General features: G+C 36.3%; 4 protein-coding genes across 5 annotated transcripts; 3 read left to right on the forward strand and 1 right to left on the reverse strand.

Annotated features, from left to right (window-relative positions):
• Positions 1-5,111: 5,111 nt before the first annotated feature.
• Positions 5,112-6,516, reverse strand: LOC115634067 (protein late bloomer). The gene is made up of 5 exons (XM_030531612.1): positions 6,359-6,516; positions 5,855-6,022; positions 5,624-5,785; positions 5,366-5,560; positions 5,112-5,291 (listed from the first exon to the last, which is right to left on the reverse strand). The coding sequence occupies exons 1-5, from the start codon at positions 6,416-6,418 to the stop codon at positions 5,220-5,222; spliced, it is 657 nt and encodes a 218-aa protein (XP_030387472.1). The 5' UTR covers positions 6,419-6,516; the 3' UTR covers positions 5,112-5,219.
• A 2,757-nt stretch (positions 6,517-9,273) lies between these two features.
• On the forward strand, positions 9,274-11,231 carry LOC115634200 (23 kDa integral membrane protein-like). Its single transcript, XM_030531787.1, has 5 exons — positions 9,274-9,354; positions 9,417-9,590; positions 9,671-9,823; positions 10,777-10,974; positions 11,034-11,231. The coding sequence occupies exons 1-5, from the start codon at positions 9,295-9,297 to the stop codon at positions 11,106-11,108; spliced, it is 660 nt and encodes a 219-aa protein (XP_030387647.1). The 5' UTR covers positions 9,274-9,294; the 3' UTR covers positions 11,109-11,231.
• Positions 11,232-11,886: 655 nt separating this feature from the next.
• Positions 11,887-12,922, forward strand: LOC115634457 (protein late bloomer-like). 2 transcript variants are annotated; one of them, XM_030532181.1, is made up of 5 exons: positions 11,887-11,985; positions 12,039-12,215; positions 12,275-12,412; positions 12,470-12,667; positions 12,728-12,922. In XM_030532181.1, the coding sequence occupies exons 1-5, from the start codon at positions 11,926-11,928 to the stop codon at positions 12,827-12,829; spliced, it is 675 nt and encodes a 224-aa protein (XP_030388041.1). In that variant the 5' UTR covers positions 11,887-11,925; the 3' UTR covers positions 12,830-12,922. The 2 variants fall into 2 exon arrangements, with proteins under 2 accessions (XP_030388041.1, XP_030388042.1); XM_030532182.1 differs by having other exon boundaries at positions 12,470-12,675; positions 12,728-12,849.
• Positions 12,923-16,172: 3,250 nt separating this feature from the next.
• On the forward strand, positions 16,173-22,641 carry LOC115623414 (polypeptide N-acetylgalactosaminyltransferase 3). The gene is made up of 6 exons (XM_030517729.1): positions 16,173-16,614; positions 17,223-17,323; positions 17,438-17,618; positions 17,675-17,841; positions 20,375-21,624; positions 21,693-22,641. Exons 1-6 carry the CDS (start codon positions 16,481-16,483, stop codon positions 21,852-21,854), a joined length of 1,995 nt encoding a protein of 664 aa, XP_030373589.1. The 5' UTR covers positions 16,173-16,480; the 3' UTR covers positions 21,855-22,641.
• The last annotated feature ends 80 nt before the right edge of the window (positions 22,642-22,721 follow it).

Raw genomic sequence — 22,721 nt, forward strand, 5'->3', positions numbered from 1 at the left:
ATTAAAAGTCAATATATACACATGAATAAAATAAAGCCATTTGGCCAAAGTTATTAAGTTTTTTACTTTTATCTTGATCGATGTAGTAATAGGTATGGTAATAATACAAAAATAATGAATTTGAAAGTACAAACTTAATTGTGCGTCTTTAAAAACGAATTTCCGCAGTCGCGTACTAGAATATCAAAAAATATCGTTAAATTAGTTTTCAGCAATATCTCAGAGCACTACCATGTCGAGGTCGCTGATTTTTTGTGGATTTTTGATGATTCTGTTTGCATTTCATTGCAATGTGAGTATTTTAGGGAGAGTTATCCTTCATATCTCCGGTATAGGCAGCACTGTCATGTAAAAATAACATCAAGATAGTGTAAATGTAAAATAAAAGCAGTGCCCTTTTTTTTGTTTCAAAAAGCACGAATGTTTGTACAACAAAAAAGCTGTTATCCAAATGTGAAAGGTGGCCCAGAATAATTTTGTTATTATTTTGGTATTAGCAGAGTGTTTTTATTTAAAACTGCCCATCGTGGACAATCATTAAATTTGTTATATCCGAGAATATATGCAACTATAATCTATTATAACATCTTAGCAAGCGGCCTTCTTCAAATTCACGAATCTGATATGCGAATCGTACAACAAGTCATGGGTTCAATTCCATTACTGTCGCCTAAATGTGGTTAAACGCAATGTTATCAATTTGAACATTAATGGTACCTTTTTACGTCCGGCCAAAAACATTCATCTCAATATACAAATGCTGAAGAAGGCTAATGGCTATAAGCCGTGGCTCGTCAACTTCACAGTGGATGCATGCCAGTTTTAAAAAAAAAACAATCATCCAATTGCAAAACTTATTTATGGCCTTTACAAAGATTTTTCAACGCTAAACCATACGTGTCCATATGAGGTAAGCAGCTTCAAATATGTTCAATTAAATAATTGCTTCAAATTAATACGCAACTTTAAATTATAGGGGCTACAAATGTTAAAGGATTTGAACATTAATCCAGAAAAGATACCCGTTCCGCTTCCCCCCGGAGAATACGTTTTGGATTGCACATGTATGTTTGATTTGAGACCACAGTTTGCGCTAAAAGTATACTTTACATTCAATGAGTGAATTCCCCGAAGGTATCGGCCTAGATATATCTGTCATTCTGGCCGTATAATTAAATGAAAGCCTGGATTTCGGAGACATCTGAGTGACCAAACAGAGAGTATATTTTATTTTTCATTTTTCACAAAACAAAGCTAAGCTTACAAAATCTGTTTGTTATTCTTAACCAATGTCGAATTGGATAAAAGTCCGGCTATACTAATAAAAATTTGTCAGTCCGCCTGAACACTTGCTCCCTCATTTGTACTGACAGAAAGATTCGAAAGCATAAAGATCCTAGGTACTGCAAGCTTATGTTTTTTTTTTTTTATTCAATGCAGCCCCACCCCTCCAAAGTTATTTTTTTCATAGCACATGTCCCAGGGCCTTTTAGTTTGGGCGCCCACATTCCTGTTTTTGTTTTATTCCTTGTACCCAAGAATATAAGCTAAGAACTAAGTAGACTAGCAAAATATTGCTGAGTAAAGAAAACAAGAAAGGAATGCTAAAGTCGAGCAGGCTCAACTCTTAAATACCCGGTATCTCCCACCAAAAAGGAAAAAATGAAAAAACATTTTCTAATTAATTTTTAAAAATAAACGCATGTTTATATGCGTGTATGTATGTTGCACAAAGTTGAACCAATGGATGTATATGCCAAAATTCCAAGAATTACAGGAGTTATGAAAAACACGAATTGCGGGGGAGTGTATCAGTGGGTGTATCAGAAAAAAAAACACAAATTCTTCCTTTCTCGGACAATCTGGATACCAAGTTCGGTTATTCTAGCTCTTGTACTTGCTGAGATCCTTGCGTTCATACAGACGGACGGACGGACGGACGGACAGACGGAAATGGCTATATCGACTCGACTTGTCATCCTGATCAATACTTTGTGGGGTCTGCCACGCCTCCTTCTGTATGTTACATACATTCGCACAAAACTAGTATAACAAGCAAACAAAAACACAGGCTGTTAGTCGTCTTGTCTTGTCTGGTCGGATCTCGCCACTTTAATGGCTGAAGTGGAATATGTCTCGTAACATTGAATATATAATCCCTACAACGAAGACTGACCCGGCTCTCACGAAAGCGGACTTTGCTGAAAGATGTTAATTATAGTGTCATGCTGATCCAGATCTTTTAGATACCTTAATAAGGGTACAATATTTACAAGGGTATAATACTTAAGTCAAGATTTGTACAAGGAGGCTGAGTTCAGATAACCTGCGGATACCTTCACGTTATTATTATTATAAGTATCAGTATGAAGTCTACATTATAAGGATTGCTTAATTGGATAATGTCTTAATTAAAATAAACATTAAGTGAAGGCTATAGTTTTTGTTCAATTCGTCTATGCAGACTACTATAATTCCACACCGCCAGCACATAATGGCCCACAAACATGTGAGCTTTATATGTAGGTACAAATAAAACGATTTCCAGTTACCTGGTTACTAATTGCCTAACACAAATGGCTAAACACACGGATATGTGCCAGAATTAGCAACCGTAGCAATAAATCAAGCAATTTGTACGACGATTATGGCCAATCCAGGCAACTTTGTTTCGACAGTTGAACTCATTAGCACCTGAGCTCGCACACGGATCAAGCACAAATGTCAGCAACAATCACAAGTAACAGAACAACACACTATAACTACACCCACATTTTGCATTAAACACTATTGGCTCGTTTTAAGAAACTTACGCTTGCATGCGACTCATATTCGCGGACTATGTGGACTATGCGAATAAGTATGCTTCGAATTTCTGAAACGGGAACCGTAATGCCTGCTCCGATCGAGTTTTCGCGCCAAACTTGACGTGGGCCCGTTTCAAACGTAACTGGCCCGTTGTTCTCAAACACAAAAGCGCAAACCTAACTGTAGACTTTGTGGCGCCACCGACTAGGCCCAGCAACGTGATACAAAGCCGTAAAAGTCACCCGGGTGTACGTACAAGTATACGTACTGTTGGTAATTGCTTTACGATGTATTGCAATGTTTACTCACACACATATGGAGCGGGCTATAACTAGCTGCCTTCATTGTTTTGATTCGTTTAGCAATACTCCGGCATGTCGAAAGACAACTACTATGCATAGAGTTTTGTTCTAAGCATTTGTGTGCCATTATACTCCAAATCGTATTTATTTAGAGTAATTTTCTGATATTTGACACACATGCAAGCCAGCCAACCACCAGCACAGGTGTGCAGGCCATGTCAAAGGTGGCGCGGCAATTAAAAACTTGGGTTGAAAACTGTCGAGCCCTTCACATGCAAACTATTTAGTTTAGAATGAAACGAGCTTGTCCTTTGAGTGCCTCTGTGTGTGTGCCTGTCTATATCTATCCGTGTATCTATGTGTATGTGTGACTTTGCGTGCAACACATTCCTCTAAAACTTGCAAGCGAAAAATTACTTGTCAGTGCTCTTTGACTTAGTTAGCGCGAATATATTTTGGCATCGCATCGAATCTGACGCATAAAACAATCTCAAAATGGGTGAAGTTTAGCTCCAACAGTGAAAATGTTGAAAGGAATTAATACAAGAAGAGGTCGTTTTTGTACTCATATAGTATATAGAATTTTACCCAAGTTCGATTTTCTTTTTCTACAGTCACTAGGAGCCATAGCCATAATATTAAAAGTTTCCGCCTGCTGACAGTTTTTGGCTTATATTTAGATTTCAAGTACATTTATGAATTATACTCGTATATGAGTTATAGCATTAATTGTTACTCTGAAGTTGCTTTAATATGCATTTAAAGCATCGCTCTTATTACCAACAATTCTTTGATTAAACCAGAAATAATAATTTTTTCTTACACTCTTTATACAATTATTGCTTTTTGTCTAGCCTTTTAATCACTCAAAGCTTATGAAACCTTCCATAAGTAGTCCTATATTACTTGTATTAGAAATCGCACTACTCTTGTACAGAAAAAAGAACGAAAAAATAGATCTACTTGTAGGTAAGATAAATGCACTGTCAAATATGCAATTTCTTCACTAAACAAATTTTTACTGCAAACTTAGTGTGCAGACCTAAATAAATTGACAATAAAGCTTCTTTAAAAACATATAACATATCACCTATGTGCGATTATAAAATTTACAATTTATAATTAAAAAAAATACTGTAATTAATTAATTATCATCATATGCCTTAAGCCATCGTTTCTTGCTTTCCCCTTCCATTGCGGAGTCACAAAATTATTTCATTACCCCTGTCCTCTTCTGCTATGAAATCGGGAAAGAACAATCTCAACAGCTTGCATCGATCGATTGCAGCTCATATAACAGATATTTGAAGAATCAGTCGTACCCCTATGACAAATATTTGCATGTAAATCGAATTTGTGCAATTCTGATTAAGCAGAATTATTTGCGAAGTTGATTTTGAAAAATGGTAGGCGAAGAATTTTGATGTAAAAACTTTGCAATTCAAATACGCATTATATTTAGAAATATAAGATATTGTGTAATTTGATTATCCCTTTATTGAGTTAAAAGGCTTGCAAAATGGGAAATTTCCGTGCGTCTGCATTTCAGTCTTTTTGGCATAAAAACATAAAATTACAACTCACCAAGTGCCTTATTTTTACATTAAAATAATCAATAACAATATTGACCAAATCATAGCAATTAAGAAATAAATACATTCGTATAAATAAATACTGCACTTTTTACCCCTCCACACTTTTGAAAAATTGCTTAATAACCTTGAAAAAGCAGTAAAGCCACTGCCTGTGACGCAAAATTATCGATTATCTAATTTCAATTGTTTTCCATTTTCTTCTTTTTTTGCCACTGGTCTGAAGATATGAAAATATAGTATTTCTTTTAAAGCAGGACATTATTGTTTCTAGATAACCTGCCATTTACCTAATTACCTATCGGTACTTCCAAAAATAAATACATACTGTAGTTAATTTGATAAAATTAATTTTAAAACCTTAAACTCTTTTTCTTGTTTCTTATCCAAACACAAAACAAAGCAACCATAAATGTATATATCATGATACCAGTCATGATCAATCGATTGATAGATTTGTATTTTCACGCTAAAGTTATAAACTTTTATATCAATATACAGACCAGTAAGTTATACTCTAATATCTGGATCGGCGCTGTTCGTTGTTGAATGTGACAGCTAAAATACTGGCACACAGGAAGGCAATGCCCTGTAGAATAAAAATCGCAAATATTATTAGATATCGAGTACATACTTGTAGTATTGAAAGATAGGTAGTGTTACCTCAACTCCAATGGAAACCATACTGGAGATCTTAACCCAATGCAAAGCACCTACGTACAAGTCAACCAATTTGTTCACACAGCCGCTTTGATAGGGAATATGTGTGGTTGTATTATTGGTAGCATAGCAGCTTTCAGGTATGGTCATATTAGCCTTCGTATAGTTGGCCGGTCCGTCTATGCCGCAGCACTTCAACTGAGAATTAAAACACGCCAATTATTAAATGTGGAAAGTAGATCTAAGTAAATGGGACATTACGGTGCTTTGGAAGAACGCCATTTCGGTGCTGCTGCCATTTTTCTGCAGCTCCCACGCCTTATTCACTTGTTTTTGTGCAACATCTTGCTCATCGATGCGTTGCAAATAGACAAAAGTTAAAACACAGGTTAAAATTATCACCACAAGTAAAATGATGGCGTACTGCAAATGGAAAATAGTAAAGATTATATTAAGATATCTTCTCAATTATTCAGTTTCTCTTCCACATACCGTCCAAGTTAGACACACGTTTTTCTTGATGGCGCCACAGCAGCCAAAGAATGAGATGAGGAATACAATCGAGCCAATTACGATGAAAAATACAATTATCGGCACTGCCTCATCTGGCGTGTCTCTTAATGCCAACGAGCTGACAACAATTACTGCGATGCCCAGGATCTGTAAGAGTAGAATTTCAGTTCAATTTTGTGTGTGTTGTTGTGTGTGTGTGAACATGTAATCTTATCAGCTATAGCTTCTGCTCCACATAGATATGTTGCAGTTGCAGATATGAGAATTTTCGGAACTTGGCCGCGCCCCAATTCAAATTACCGCCGATAACAAATTTGTATATTGACTCATAATTTTGCATTGCGAATGAACTCCATATGACTCACCAAAGTACTATACTCATCCACAGTTAAGCGTAGACACATTAATTATGTTATAAAGCCATGAGAAAGCCCTTCTACTATACCAATAATACTAAATAATATATTAAGCTTTGGCACTTACCGCACAGAGCGCATTAAAAACGAACACTAGATATTTGATCGTTGCTGTTGCACAACCCATTTTAATTTGCCTTTTTAAAATAACTTATTTATGGGCAAAAACAAAAAAAGCTAACTACAAGTATGTTAACTAGAAATATGCGATTCACTCCGCAATTCGTTCCACACCCGTTGACAACTTTTCTAGACTAAATTTCGAAAACACTCTAGCGTTAGACCCGTGGTTGAATAAAACAAACAACAAAAAAGTACCTGATAATAATTGTATGGGAAATTTTAGTTCTGCTTGTCTACGCTGTAAAAAAAAAAAAACAATAACAATAACATCGATAAAAGCTAGTGCACGCAGGGAATCGCATACATACTCGTACTTACTCACCGTATACACGTACATACATGCATATCTACTATATATAGTATAAATACGTGGGAATACACATATGTATATAATCTTATCAGTGACTAGGCAAGCAACACTTGGTTACCCAAAGGGCAAAACAGTACATATGTATTTATATATGTATATATGTATGTAACTAGGCATTGTGATGATGTACAAACACCGGACTTCATATACGCCGATGTATCTACTCGTATATGTATATAAATATGTAGTACATGTGGACGATTGACCCATTTAACACATATGTGTATACAACTAAAGACCTATCCTCTGATTATATTCACACATACTTGTATGTAGATGAAGTTAGCTGAAGTTATATCGAAGAAGGCAAGACGAAGAAGTCAATATTGGAATTTTATATTAAACTAAAGTTTTCCTAGTCCCACATAAAACTATAAAATAAAAAATTTCCCTAGTCATAACGTAGAAAGAGTACAGAGCATTCGCTAGTTGAATGCTTCTCTAACTTTTTAAGTTGTAACCATGTTCTCATTTTTTATTAAAGCTTCTCAAATAGAATGCACGGCATTTCTTGCTTCTGTTATTTATCACTTCCCTGTTGTTCTAGGGCCCATACCTATCAATCCTCTAGTACTCTGGCAGCTGCACCGGTACAAGGCACTGGAACTGATGCCAAATAAATCTTATTTATATACTTAACTTAAACATTCGCAAAGTTTTAAAATCAATTCCTAACATTTCTGAGTACAGAGCCTTTCCCTTCAAAGTCGGCCTACAGCTAATTCAAAGCCATTATATTTCTAAAAACGATTCTTTAAAGTTAAGCGCCTACTTACCACTGTTTCGTTGCCTCCTGTTTGGGTTAAGCTCGTTGATAATTAATCTTTTAGTGTTATGGTATTTTGTTGACCTATTCTTAATTTTATTTAATATAAACACAAATAAATGCTGTCGATATAATAAACAATACATATATAGTAATGTCAGCTCGAAGTCTAAGAAAGTTTAAAAAGAATACAATTACAAAATTATCTAAGATAACTAATAATAACTAATTAATCTTTTAGTGTTATGGTATTTTGTTGACCTATTCTTAATTTTATTTATTATAAATACAAATAAATGCTGTCGACATAATAAACAATACATATATAGTAATGTCACCTCGAAGTCTAAGAAAGTTTAAAAAGAATACAATTACAAAATTATCTAAGACCGTTGGGGGGAACATGGGACATTTACAGCCTAATGTATTCAGCACAGCAAACAAGAAATGTAAAACAAAAGCAATTAATAGAGGGCGGAACATTGATTTTATTTAATAGGTAATTCGATTACTTAAGAAGAGGCATTGAAAGTCCCCAACCCAGGGAATGTTAATTGAACTATTTGTATCTCACTTATTATTGGGAGCATTCCTGCAGCAACACAGTAGTGCCTTTTTTTAAATGAATTAATTCATTTAATTTTCCTCCAAAGGTTCACATCATTATACTGTACTTTTAAAGTTGGCTTTATTAATTGCATTGTTTAGAAAGAAATATTACTTTGTGGAAAAGGAAATAGAACGCTCAGGTTTGGTAACAAAAACAGAATGTGATGGCTTCGTAGATAACATTAGATCTGGAAATAAAGCGAAACCGATTATTTTTATTTTTTTTATTTTAATTTAATATATTTAAAATGCTATAATATATTTTAATATTTTTAATGGAATGTATCGACAGAACTATTGTTGATTTACTAAATAAAAATAAATAAATAATTTGTATATATTTATATATTTATGGTCCTTATAGTATTTATAGGTTTTCATTTTGGCAATTTCCGATGTTTAATATTTTAACTGACGCACAAATTATATACATTACATTGTACTATGTATATATGGCGGTAATGAAAATACAAGTATGATTCAAGCAAACGAGCGAGTATACTGTATATTATTTGACTTGAGTAACTGATTTCCAAAATACATTTTTTAAAGAAGCACATTAAATAATCCATTAACATTAGTTACAATCTAATTCTCGCTATCTCTCTGTATCTTTAGGGTGTCTCTTTTAATATCGGATTTTCCAAACATTCTTGAGACTAGTTCAATCAGTTACTGCTTACAATTATTTCTTAAAGTTCGATCATCGTTTTATTCTAAAACTTGTGATTTCCCGTTCCGTGTAAACATAAACTCATTTGCAAACTTCAACAAATGCTGCCAAAAGCTTATCGCTTATGTGTGTTTGTTGACTGAAGCTCACGGCCAACGAAACATGAGCAACTGCTATCTTTTGGATGGCTCTATCTGAGGTCTCTAATAACATTTTAGCTGTAAATTTTCTGTTCTCTCGTGCCGTCCGCTCCAGCACTGAATGACCAGCTGCTCAAATGAAGACTCTCCGCTCCATAGTCGCGTTGGAGGCCAATGTCATTTGTGTTCGTTATCAGTTGGGAGGGAGATAAGTCTAAGCTCTAAATATTAGAACTGCCTGCGCTATCGCTTGTACATACGAGTATATATTTTGGTTAGTATAATTTTCGCACTTGTGGCCGCAATACTGAAGACTCACAAAATGAGTTGCGGCACCAAAACTTTGAAAGTCTCGTCATTCCTCCTGGACTTTTTGTGCTGTGTGAGTGGCTATTTGCAATCACTCTGTCTTATACAACCTCACGAATCGATGTGGGCTTACAGGTTTTTGGCGCATTTACAATTTCCGCATGCTCCTATGCCTTGGCTACTTACAGCGGAAGCGAGGCCATTCGCATACCCTGCATTCTGGGCATTGTGCTGGGAGTTCTCTTATTTGGCATCACCATTCTGGGTTGCATTGCCGCGCTGCAGGAAAATATCAGACTAACTTGGATTGTGAGTATCAGACATGGCATAGAAATTCAAATCCGTAGACTGATCAAATTTTTCTCATAATATTCGCTGCCTCCCAAAAGTATGCAGCAGTATTATTCGCTTTAATTTGCGCACAAATAACCGTTATGTTTGTACAACCCATCAACTTTCCTCTACTGGCCAGCGAGACTATCGATAGGGCCTGGCATAATCAGCTCTACCTTAATGGCAGCATGTCCTACTACGAAATCAAGGTAAGTAGACACCTGAATTTTGATCATACACTTAAGGTCAAGGGCATACGCAGCTTTTTCCAAGTCCCCCCTTTGGCCCAAAAATTAAAATTTTGATTAAATAATGCACGATGATTAAATAATAAATTAATATAATAATTTATGCATATGATAAAAAAAAACTTCAACATATCCAACTCAGTTCAATTTTAAGGCGAAATTTATTATTTATTTATTTTTATTTTAGCTTACAAATGCTAGAACTAATATTGATCACAAAATTTAAATTTAAAATTTTCAGTTTAGAAATGAGCTTTATGAAGTTATTAAATATTAATATTTACATTATTTGTCTCTGCGAGTAGTTGATTTGGCGTGGGAATTAAGGCGAAATAGTACGCCATAATAATTAATGTGTGTTCGATAATATTTTTTTTATTTAAATACAAATTTTTTTATTTAAATAAAAATATTTAAATTTTATAATTAATGATTTGATATTTCTTTTACTAATTTAACACAGTCTTTTAACTTTATTCATTTGTTTCTTGCAAGATCCCCTAACTCAACTAATTTAATAATTGTTAGGGCAAAACGTAAAAAAATAACAAATCGAATTATAGTTTTGTCAGAAAGTCAAAAAATATGCACACCAATTCATTTCAGCAAATTCTAAACAATATCAATTTCTTTTATTGGTTGTGTTTGAAATAATTATATAGAAGTATATCCCTGCGTTGTTATATATCTATAGTATTTGATGTTCCTAATCCTTATTAAGGTTTTAGTCTGAATCTACTAAAAACGCTCTCAAATATTTCCAATTCAATGTAGGATTGTTTGAAGTAAATTAATTGATTAATTTGTTTGAAGTAAATTCTGCAAAATTGTTTACAGTTCTCCTGCCCGTCTCATTTTAACTTGATTTTCCCAGATTCACTTCTTAATTGTTATAAACCACTTAATAATTGTAGTACCACTGCTGTGGCAAAACTGGACCCGACAATTATCCGGACAGTGGTCTCAAAATTCCAGCCAGCTGTTATTTCAATCAGAACTCCACAATACAGGCTGATCTCTTTCAATTCGGTTGTAAGGCTCCATTGGCCGTAGCATTTTCGAAAGGCACACGTATGGAGCGCATCAGCGACTGGACAGTCGTGGGAGTGGAGGTGAGAGATATAGAGATCCAAGTGCTTTCAAAACTTCACCACCCACACTTTTATTGCAGATACTCGCAGTTATAGTTGCTGGCCTTCTGGCGATTACACTGAGGCACGCGGCTCGTCGTCGCCCATACCGCTAGTACTTAGAGCTGGTCTATGGAAATAATAACAATGCAGTATTGCTAAAATTCTACTTGCTACTTCCAAGCTACTAGATACCCGTAATATTTATAAATGTATAATAAAAACTTATAATAACTTAATTCAGTAGAGTAGGTATCTGCAACTTTTCCAACTGATGTACTTATGATGCTAATAGTAAATGAAATACAAGTACAAGAATACTTTATGTTGATAGTAAAGGAAATACATGCCATACATTAATTATTTGAGTAAATAAAGCTGAAATGCTTGTACTAATGTAGAAAGTTTTGTTTTTTAACTTCACATTTCAAAAATGTACAGAAGAGTAGAGAAAGAAAGATTAAAAATTCCTTGAATGGCACAAAGGTTTCTTTTTTGGCATTTACTATAGAGAAGAACAAATGAACTTTTCTATTAAATTGAAAAGTTCGCCAAGATCTACTTAAGTATATATTTATATAAACCATAATTAGTTTGCAGGTGCTGTATGGATAAGTTGCGAGCAATATTACATTTCTCAATCAGTTGATGAAACAAGAAGGTAACTAATGAATTAAAATATTGCTAACGAAAGCTTTCAAGGATCTACCTTAAATACACTGGATTATATTTTTATTCTGAACTGGAATCAAACGAATAAGGTGTTTATATTCGTCTCTGCAGACGAAACGGTCATCCTTATAACAAATGAAACTGTTATGGCTATAGCAGAGTATTGAGATCAATATATTTAGTACAGAGATGAACCGTTTACTGGGTGGACTTATTCGAAAACTATGTTGCTCTATTAAGCATTGGCTTTAAAATTCAAAAATGTGTCAGGATATTTTCGATTTGAAGGCCGAAAGTCTCTTCCTTAACTGCCTGTGCTGCGTAAGTGAGATAATTCCAATCGCATCCAATTTCGTACTACCCTCCGCCTATAGGTGGGCGGCCTGATAAAGTTTGCCGCAGCTGTGGCTAATATGAAGTATGCCGGTGGCCTGGACGGCCTCTATATTGCGGTACTGGTGATACGCATTTTTGTGTCATTGGGCATCTTTGGGATCGGAATATTTGGCTACTATAGCATATTGAGCGATTATGTGCGCGGTCTTTGGTTGGTGCGTATAATGCCAGTTAAATATTTGCACGTGCTTGAAAAACTCACCCATGTCTGCAGTATATGGCATTGATGGTGGTCTTCACCGCCCTAGATGCCTCCATGCTAACATTGTATATCTTTAATGAGCAGGAAATCAACGATCGACTTATCTCACGCATTTACGCAACAGAAGAGCTCAGAGAGATTGAGGGTCTGGTAGGCTATATCGGGTTTGAATTCAAGATGCAAACGCTTAATCGGCTTTAATTGTAGTACAAATGCTGCGGCAAGACAGGCATTGATGAGTACATCAAAGAACAGAAGGAGGTGCCCAGTAGTTGCTATAACGATGACCCTCTATTGCGACGCGTTGTCTTAGAGCGGGATGGCTGCGACCTCAAACTGAATGAATACTTTCAACAAAAGAAGAGTCGTACTCTCTTCGTGTTCTGGGTATTCGTGGTTGTTCAGGTGCACATGTGTGTGTATTTGGAGCTCACATATTATATATTATATATTATTATTTCACAGATATTAGCCGCACTAGTCACCCTCAATCTTAGCTGGCGTGTTTCCAAACTACAGCAAGAGCAGCAGAAGCACTCAAATAACGAAAATATCGCGGCAATCTAGGAATGCTCGGCATTCATTTTGGACATCATTTTCAAGAAAGTGTTGCTTGTTTTCTTAAAATAAAGAATACTCTTCAGGATGCCTTCATCTGACAAACGCCAATATATTCTAAAACTTATTCCTAGAACTATATGTGTTGCGTAAACATTTATAAAAATCGTTTCTTTATCACAAGGTTTTTAAATACCTTAGTTCAAGTTTTCTGGAGAAATATTTATAACGGATAACATTTTAGAGAGAATTTTTTTTTTATTTATTTTAGAGTAACAAAGCATTCAATGAAGTTTCTTAATTATTTCAATGAGAATTGTAGAAACTTCTAAGGAAAGTAGTTCTGTAATCAAAAGAATTCTGCATTGCCAAAACGCTTTAAACAATCTTATTGGTCAGAGAATATCATTAGCTGCAATGAAGACTCGTTCTTCATTTCAAACTTTTCAAAATACACTGACAAAATGCTCAGTTTCACAATAAATTTTATTTTTAATGAGTCTTTCTGAATTGCATTTCTATATTTGCAAATTAAACTGTTAACGCTAATTATTAATTTGAAAGACTTTTAAATATATTTTTATACATATGTGATATTTTAGTATTTATTATTTTTCATTTTTTTGTATAAACTCGAAAACTGCACTTTATTTCCAAATTACTATCTAGTGAGAGATTTTTAATTTTTTAATTAAATTTTTATTATTTCTCTTTAGAAATTAAGAAAACTTAATTTAGTTTGTTTTAACAGCTGTCTGCTGGAGATCTGTGTCTACAAAAATTTAAATCGATGGAAATCGATTACATTTCATCAAAATATTCATTTTATTATTCCATTTGGTTAACTTTTTAATCGGTTATTTGACTTTCGTTAATATTTAATGACAATTCTAGCCTTGAACAAAATCAGTTTTCAGGTTTTTATATTAGTTCTTATCATTATAAGGTTTTTATATTAGTTCTTATCATTATAAGAACTAATATAAAAACCTGAAAACTGATTTTGTTCAAGGCTACACCATTGTGTAAAAAATGGTATTTTAATATGGGTGCCTACTTGGTCGAACGGTACTTAATTTTTAGCTCCTCCTTAATTCTTTTTTCTGCCTTTTCAGCTTGAGCTCCCAAACTAAGTTTAAAATAATATTTAACCATTAAGCCCAAAACACAGACAACAAAGCCTGTAAAATTGTATTATAGAAATTTTGTAGCTTTAACATCCATTTATTCTCACCTATGACAAGAAACAACACATATTTTTGAAATTCTTGCAACTGATCAATAAACCGATAGGCCTGGATAATGTAGACAACAACCAAAAAAGCTGTTTCAAAAATCCACCAAAGCAAGAATCTGCCGATCTATAAAAAGTAACAGTTCTTAATTGACATTTTGTAGACTATTAACGTACCTCAAATCCTGAAGTCATCAAAATAATGCCCGACCAGCCGTGCAAAAAAAAGGCATATGTCGCATGCAAATCGAGAGGAAAAGTGCCTAAAAGAAAGTTCCATTTAAACATTTTATATTCATGGAAAACTCTCATAGTTACATCGTGGAAGGTGTACGCGGAGACAAAAGAAAAACGTGTTTCCTAATAAGAACAGGCTGGTTGATATAAATAGAATATAGCCGACAAAATTGCAAATGAATTTACACATTTTTCGTGGTTTTTCTTTCTCGCATCGAGCACTTTACTGAGCAAATTAACATTTTCGAAAATGGTGTCGGCCGCTAATAAATGAACATAATGAGCTTCGGTTAAATAAATGATGATAAGTGAGGAATGGGAGAAATCAACACGATATGAACACAAAATACCCAACCAGAGGAAAATCCACACTCAGACTGGCCAGGACACACAACAGCTGGTTCTTTAATACAACATTCCCTAAGTATATGGAATGGTTATGCAAATCATAGAGTTAGACATATATAGGTATATATTTTGAATAACTAATTGTGTTGTTTTGAATTCTGCTGCAAATATGATTCCAAATTTAGAACCTGTCCATATTAATCTCTTCTTGAATGCTCTTTTCCAGCTTGACTTGTCTATGATGTTTCCACAGTAAGTACATAACGAGTCCCGTTATGACTGAAAAAATATAAATGCTTAACAAAGATAACTGTTGACGGGAAATCTTGTGTTTTTACCTATAACAATAATAGAGGCGTATTGAGTAATTTCATTCGTGCAGTCCAAATTACAAGCAACATAAAATGTGACTGTCATAAGAAAAAACCATGTCTGGAATAGCCAATGACTCATCATACAAAGACTCTGTTTAAAAACAACAAAAATATTAAGGTAATCATAGTAAAAATGTCCCATCATGATCGTACACAGTACCTGGCAGTTGGAAATTCTCAACACAACTCCAGATAAGGCATGAATTGCAAGTAAAATAATCACATCCCACCAAAATTCATCGTATTCTACAACCGCAATGAGAAAGTGATTAGTGGTTGCTTTTTAAATTATAGCGTTTTAAATTTTACCGAAACACATAATGTCTGTAATAACATGGCATATTAGTAACAAGGATATGTGTACACTTGTGTATAGGAAGAGAAGGTATCCGAAAATATTTCCAAAAGCACTCCAAATCATGGCTGCTGAGTCGCGTGCACGGAGCAATGAAAATTATACTTTGTACATATATGAACTACTCGGTTCACAAATTTGACCGAACTTAATGCCTTAATGCTATGCCTATCGAACAAATATTACAATTAATTCAATTGATGGCAAAAATCATTCAAACATTAACACACATTAGTCAAACGTTACGCAGTGGTAGTTCAAAAAAGTAACTTTCATTTCGTTTGTAAATTTTCTAACATCACATCGCAATTAATGTAGAGCTATCATCTATATAATGGCAATATTATTTCCTCGTTTCCAAAAAGGTCGAATAATATTCCCCCACCGGGTCGGAGGCGGTAATTAGATATTATTGTAATTTAATTCGATTTCTCCTGCTTAGTCTAGCTTATAACATCTTTTTATAATTTTTATATATTTTTCTCATGTCGACATAAATAGATAAACAAATAAATTTAAGCTCTCGCATTCCATAACGAAATTATTTAATTGTCTGGCAGACGGAACACAACGCCGCCTGTCGGCAATAATAGTAACTATGATATCCCGCTTTTGTTTCCATTTTGAATTCGGACTAATCGAATAGCTTCGAGCGTTGCCACTAAGCTTACCTGCTATTTTATTTCTTTCTTTTTTGAACGGCGTGGCATCCCTTATTATAAACAGGTGTTTTGTTGCTGTTGTTTTAGCGGCTGTGTTGGCATCGCAATGCTAGAGAAAACGACTATTTACATTTTTTTGCGCAAATAAACAGTGAATATTTTGCAACAAGTGGCATGCATTCATAAGTTCTTGCTCCCAATTCGCAATTGGAACGCGCCTCGCATTTCAAAGACGGCCAATTGTTCGGGCGCGACATTTACCAGTTGTTGTCGATTGGTTGCTGCGAAACGACAACAACGGCAACAATTTAGTTGTCGCTTAGTTGGCAGAAAGCTACGATCGGGCTTGGACTTATTGGCGCGAGCGGTCATTAACATTAGCAAACTGGCTGAAGACGAAGAAAACAACGGCAGCAGCAACAACAGCAAGAAGAAAAGAATCTATTAGCCATGGGGCTCCCGTTCCATAAACTCAAAAAGCTGTATATACTTTATTTGTTTTTGTTGGTATTTGCGTTTTTTATGTTTGCAATTAGCATAAATTTATATGTATCAAGCATGCAGAGCAATGGTGGCGAAGGGAGGTGAGTACCAACATGCCGACAAACACAAGAGTCCAGAAATCTACGTATAATGTACACTTAAGCGCTAATTTCAATTTAAAAGCGGAAATGGTTTTTTTGGTCATTCACATTGCCGACAAGATCGCTGCAATCAAAAGTTCGATCGATCTTAGCCAAAATTGTACCGCTGAACGCTCTGATTGCGCTTCATGCGCTGGCAGAGTTAGCGCTGGCAGAGTTAGCAGCCATTGCATAATTTCCTGCAAGCCGAGTGGCCAAGTGGGCTCGTCACATTGTCTTTTTGTTGGTGTTGCAAGTGCCGCTGGCGCCGCTTCACCACCACCGCACACCATCGATGGATGAGCGATGTTACACTCGAGTGGCTGCGCTACCTTGCTTTCGGTTTTAAACCACTTTGCATTTATGTATGTTTTTTTATGGGACTTCTTTGCGTTTGTTTTCTTCCGCTGCTTCGCGTGGTTGGTGTTGATTCCATGTTTTTATTCACATACATACAAGTATGTATATGGTATCTCGGAGCGAGTTAAGTAAAATGCTAAATTTTATTAATATTGTCATCATTGTTTGTGCATTTTTGTCGATCACTTGTCCTCGTGTTATGTGCACAGTCATCCGAAACCGCCGCCCAAACGACGCTCCCTCTGGCCGCACAAAAATATTGTGGCGCATTATATTGGCAAGGGAGACATATTCGGCAATATGACTTCAGGTTAGTAAATAGTTAACAATGACACAAATACACTCATCTGTGCGTGTGTGTGTGTGTGTGGGCTTGCGCGTGCATGCATCAGCAGTCAAAGTCATCTGGTACCTTCTCTTGCAGACGATTACAACATGAACCAGTTCAGGCCTGTGGAGACCGAGGGCGCCTATGGGCGACCAGTTATTATACCGCCGCGCGATCGATTTCGTATGCAGCGTTTCTTTAGGCTCAACAGCTTCAATATATTGGCCAGTGATCGCATACCGCTTAATCGCACGCTCAAGGACTACAGAACGGCAGAGTAAGTAATGGCAGTAAGCCTCAAGGGAAAAGCTCAAGATCAGGCAAACATTGCAGATGTCGCGATAAAAAGTATGGCAGCGGCCTCCCCACCGCTTCAGTGATCATTGTCTTTCACAACGAGGCCTGGTCTGTGCTTCTCCGCACGATAACGAGCGTTATAAACCGATCGCCACGACACTTGTTGAAGGAGATTATTCTGGTGGATGATGCCAGCGATCGCAGTAAGTTATATTACGAACTACCTGTATAATTGCCATTTGATAGCTACTCTTTCAAAAATTCTTCTTAAATATAACTTGCAACCATTGATATCAGAATTGATCTCAAAATTAATTAATATTTTAAATTCTCATGTAAACATTGCAACAGCAAAATAATAACAGATCAGATTCAGATCAAAATTTCCGATTTAAAAACATATATCGTTCTACGGTATGAGTCTTCTTTGTACACAAAACTTATTCAAACAAGCGACAAATAATTAAATAAAAAATAGCTTGTCTGTTCACTATTCAGTTTATTTGTAGAATTCAGTACATACATAGGTATGTATATAATGGTATTCTGTGAACATACCAGCTTCAAGCAAGCCAACAGTTAATTCAATTTTCCATATACTATAAGAAGTGTGATTGCATTTACGACCTTCATCAAATGACTTCTAATGGCCTCAATCGACTCCATACACGCTCGCCGGAGCGCAGATTTAAGTTGCGGAAACAGGAAAAAGGCGCAGATAGCCAAATCTGGCAAATACGGTGGCTGAACGATGACTTGTGTTTTGTATTTGGCCAAAAATTCAGTCTCAATCAGTTTGGAATGTGACGGCGCATTATTGTGTTGCAAACTCCATGAATTGATGTTTTGACATGAGACTTGCGGCAACGCGCTTCAAACCCAAAACTACAACCAAAATGTATTGAGTCTATCCATAAGTGATATTGAGACCCTCTGCTAACTCTTTAATACCAATATCAAAATTGTCGACAACAATTTCCTGCATTTTTATACCCTGTACCCAAAGGGTACAAGGGTATATTAGTTTAGTGCGAGTGCACATGGAACACACAGAAGGAGGCTTGGTAGACCCCACAAAGTATATATATTCTTGATCAGCATGACAAGCCGAGTCGATATAGCCATGTCCGTCTGTCCGTCTGTCCGTCTGTCTGTCCGTCTGTCCGTCTGTCTGTCTGTATGAACGCAAGGATCTCCGAAAGTATAAGAGCTAGAATAACCAAACTTGGTATACAGATTCTCCTGAGACCGAGAAAGGACGAGTTTGTTCATTTTTTCTGATCCACCCCCCCACTCCCCCCCTATTAACGATTTTCTATAGCTCCCGTAATTCCTGGAATTTTGAACTTAAATTTGGTAGTCACATTAGGTTAGTAATTATATAACCGTATACCAAGTCTCATTATGATAGAATGATCGGAAAGAAAGTTATAGCCATATAACCAGGCTCAATGCACACATACATACATATGTACAAGTACACAAACACGCATAGACACGATTCTGATGTAATTGTAAATGTATGTATGCATGCATGGAATATTTTATATTTAATTAGTTAATATTTAGTTAATTAATTAAATTAATTTAGTTAATTAATTTAATTAAATTAATTAATTAATTTAATTACTTTTTTGTGGGGTGGTACAGGGTATTTAAGAGTTGAGCCTGCTCGACTTTAGCATTCCTTTCTTGTTTCATTTATATCGTCGACCACTTGCATGAGGAAAAATTCCTGCGGCCTCGCGACCCTCTTTAAACGCTTTATGCTAATCAAACACTTGCGTACTCTCCACAACATCTCTGCAATATTTTTAATAATTCCGTAGCCGTACCACTATTGGAAACACAAAATTTTATGCACACCCGTTTAATTTTGTTTTCCATAGTATCTACATAAGAAAACATTTTTTACTGGACCAGTCCCGTTCATTTTTGATCAGATGGTAGCATAACTTCATTATGATTTACCACCAAAACATTTATGGCGTAGAAAATAAATGAAACAAATAAGTGAAACAGCACCTTTTCCAAAAGTCTCATTTGCAAACACATCGAAGCGAAGAGAGATCAACTGAAACTAAAAGCTATTAATCTACATTGGCTTATAAACGTCCGTTCAATGCGTTTCTCAAACCAATTTGGTCATATGGCTGTGAACTATGGGGAAACGCTTTCATTAGTAATTTAGAGTAAATCGAGAGATCTCAATCGAAGATACTGAGAACCATCACTGGGGCCCCCAGGTACATAAAGAGTGAAAATATCCGGAAAGATTTAAATGTGGGATCGGTTAAAGATGAAATCGCCAAGGTGAAAGCAAAGAACCAGCTTAAGCTGCGGAACCATCCAAATAGACTTGCGCAGAATTTAACTTGGCAGGCTAGCCATACACGACTCTGGCGAAGAGACTGCCCCACCCAGCAATAACAGTTAGGACCGTAATTTAAATATTTAATTGTAATTAATTAAATAACTAACTATATTGGATTAACATTTGACTACTTACCGTAAGTCTCCGAGAGAGAAGATTCGATAAATAAAAAATTAGAGCACACATCTGATATCAAGAACTTTCAACATATCTTTAATGAAGTATTTTGTAGTTTTGCTGTTCCGAAGAAAGCAATATATGGCTTTAAAAGCTGATTCCATTCACTGATTAGTTTATTCCGCATAAGTTGTGGCAAGTGTGACTTAATCTGCAAACATCATTAACGCTTTTTCCTCCCACAGCCTATTTGAAACGGCAGCTGGAGAGCTATATACGTGTCCTATCTGTGCCGACGCATCTGTATCGCATGAAAAAGCGTAGCGGTCTAGTGCCGGCACGTCTAATGGGTGCTGAACATGCTCGCGGCGATGTCCTAACATTCCTTGATGCTCATTGCGAATGCTCTCGAGGCTGGCTAGAGCCGTTGTTAGCCCGCATTAAGGAATCGCGCAATGTGGTTATCTGTCCAGTCATCGACATTATATCGGACGATAACTTCAGCTATACGAAGACCTTTGAGAAACACTGGGGCGCTTTTAACTGGCAGCTCAGTTTTCGTTGGTTCTCCTCGGAGCGTAAACGGGATACAAATGTGAAGGACGCCACGCAACCTACTGCCACGCCCGGCATGGCCGGCGGACTGTTCGCCATCGATCGGAAATACTTTTACGAGATGGGCGCTTACGATAGTGAGATGCATGTGTGGGGTGGCGAGAATGTAGAAATGTCTTTTCGCATCTGGCAATGTGGCGGCCGCATCGAGATTAGTCCGTGCTCGCATGTGGGTCACGTCTTCCGTAGTACCACTCCCTATACATTTCCGGGCGGCATGATCGATGTATTGACGACGAACTTGGCGCGTGCCGCTACCGTCTGGATGGACGACTGGCAGTACTTTGTAATGCTCTATACTCAAGGATTATCGCTGCATGTGCGCGAAAGCGTCAATGTCACTGAGCGTGTCGCACTGCGCAAGAAACTGCAATGCAAACCCTTCTCCTGGTATCTGGAGAACATTTGGCCGGAGCATTTCTTTCCAGCACCCGATCGTTTCTTTGGCAAAATCATATGGCTGGATGGGGAGACAGAATGTGCGCAGGCGTACAGCCGCCATATGAAGAACTTGCCGGGCAGACTGCTCTCACGGGAATGGAAGCGAGCCTTTGAGGAGGTGGATAGCAAGGCAGAAGAGTTTACCACTCTCATCGACTTGGAGCGAGACAAGTGCCTGCGGCCGCTCAAAGAATCGGCGCCGCGCTCCTCCCTGCAACCCGTGACCGTTGGCGATTGTACGTCGCATGCACAGACCATGGATTTGTTTGTAATAACGCCCAAGGGCCAAATAATGACCAACGACAATATTTGCCTCACTTACCACGAGCCCAAGCAGGGTATGATAAAGCTGCTCAAAAATCGCAATGCGACTACTTCCAATGTAATGATGACGCAATGCACCAATGACTCACGACAATTGTGGACCTACGACATGGACGTGAGTATAAAGATTAGTCATCGCCAATGGGGAAGAATTATAATCAACTTTGTTGTTTTACCCCACAGACTCAGCAAATCTCACATCGCGACTTGAAACTTTGCCTAACACTCAAATCGGCAACAAATTCACGCAGCCAGAAGACGGAGAAAGTGGTGCTCACCATGCAGTGCGATTTTAAGGATATTACTCAAAAATGGGGCCTAATACCATTGCCATGGCGCATGTAATTCACTTGCAACCCAAACGATGTGCTATCAACGAAATTCTGCCAGCTATATTGGACCACATCGAGTCTTAAAACAATGTGATATTTATTGAAATTGTTGATGAACGCCACTTGTATTTTATCTCTTTGTTTTAACTGAAAAGTCAGGTTCACATTTGCAATCAAGTTACTGAAAGCATTTTGTAAAGTGAGAAGGCATGTTTGTGGCTTTTAGAAAAGAGAACAATGTTGAAATGTAGCTACAGTAGATTCTTTTAAATCTAAAACAAAATTAGTCTCTAATTGATTTTATACTTCTTAGAAAAAATATTCAACAAATGGATACATGCATACTTATACTACTTATATATAAAGATGCCACAAAAATGCATAACATTTTAGAGATAGTTCGTTTTTATAGACAACAATTTAAAGCACTTGTAAGGATTTTAAAAAACTAAGCTCTAGTACAAACGCCACGTGTCGAAATATCAATACAGTTTGTAAATCAATCATGGCCCACTTTTCCAATTTCGCCAAATAATTTGCAACTGTGAACTTGACCACAAAACACATCAAATACGAGTATAGTACACAAAAATGTATACACAAACACACAGGCACACCGATACAACGATACACACCCACATGAATTGTTCATATGTAAATCATTTGAATGCGTGCCGATTTTACGGATGCATTGCGACTTGAACTCTTTGTAATTCTATGTCATAGTTTTAAGGCAAACAGTTTTAGGCAATTTTTAACTAAAAGAATAGTATAACAGCTGTACTTACTTTACTTTTTTTACTACTTATATGAGATTCTATTAAAATCGAAGGCAAAATGTCAATTAACTGTTTTATATATTTATTCTGCCTCTGGTTAT

The sequence above is a fragment of the Scaptodrosophila lebanonensis genome, unplaced genomic scaffold, assembly GCF_003285725.1.
Source record: "Scaptodrosophila lebanonensis strain 11010-0011.00,11010-0021.00 unplaced genomic scaffold, SlebRS2 tig00000001-arrow-pilon, whole genome shotgun sequence".
Lineage (NCBI taxonomy): Eukaryota > Metazoa > Arthropoda > Insecta > Diptera > Drosophilidae > Scaptodrosophila > Scaptodrosophila lebanonensis.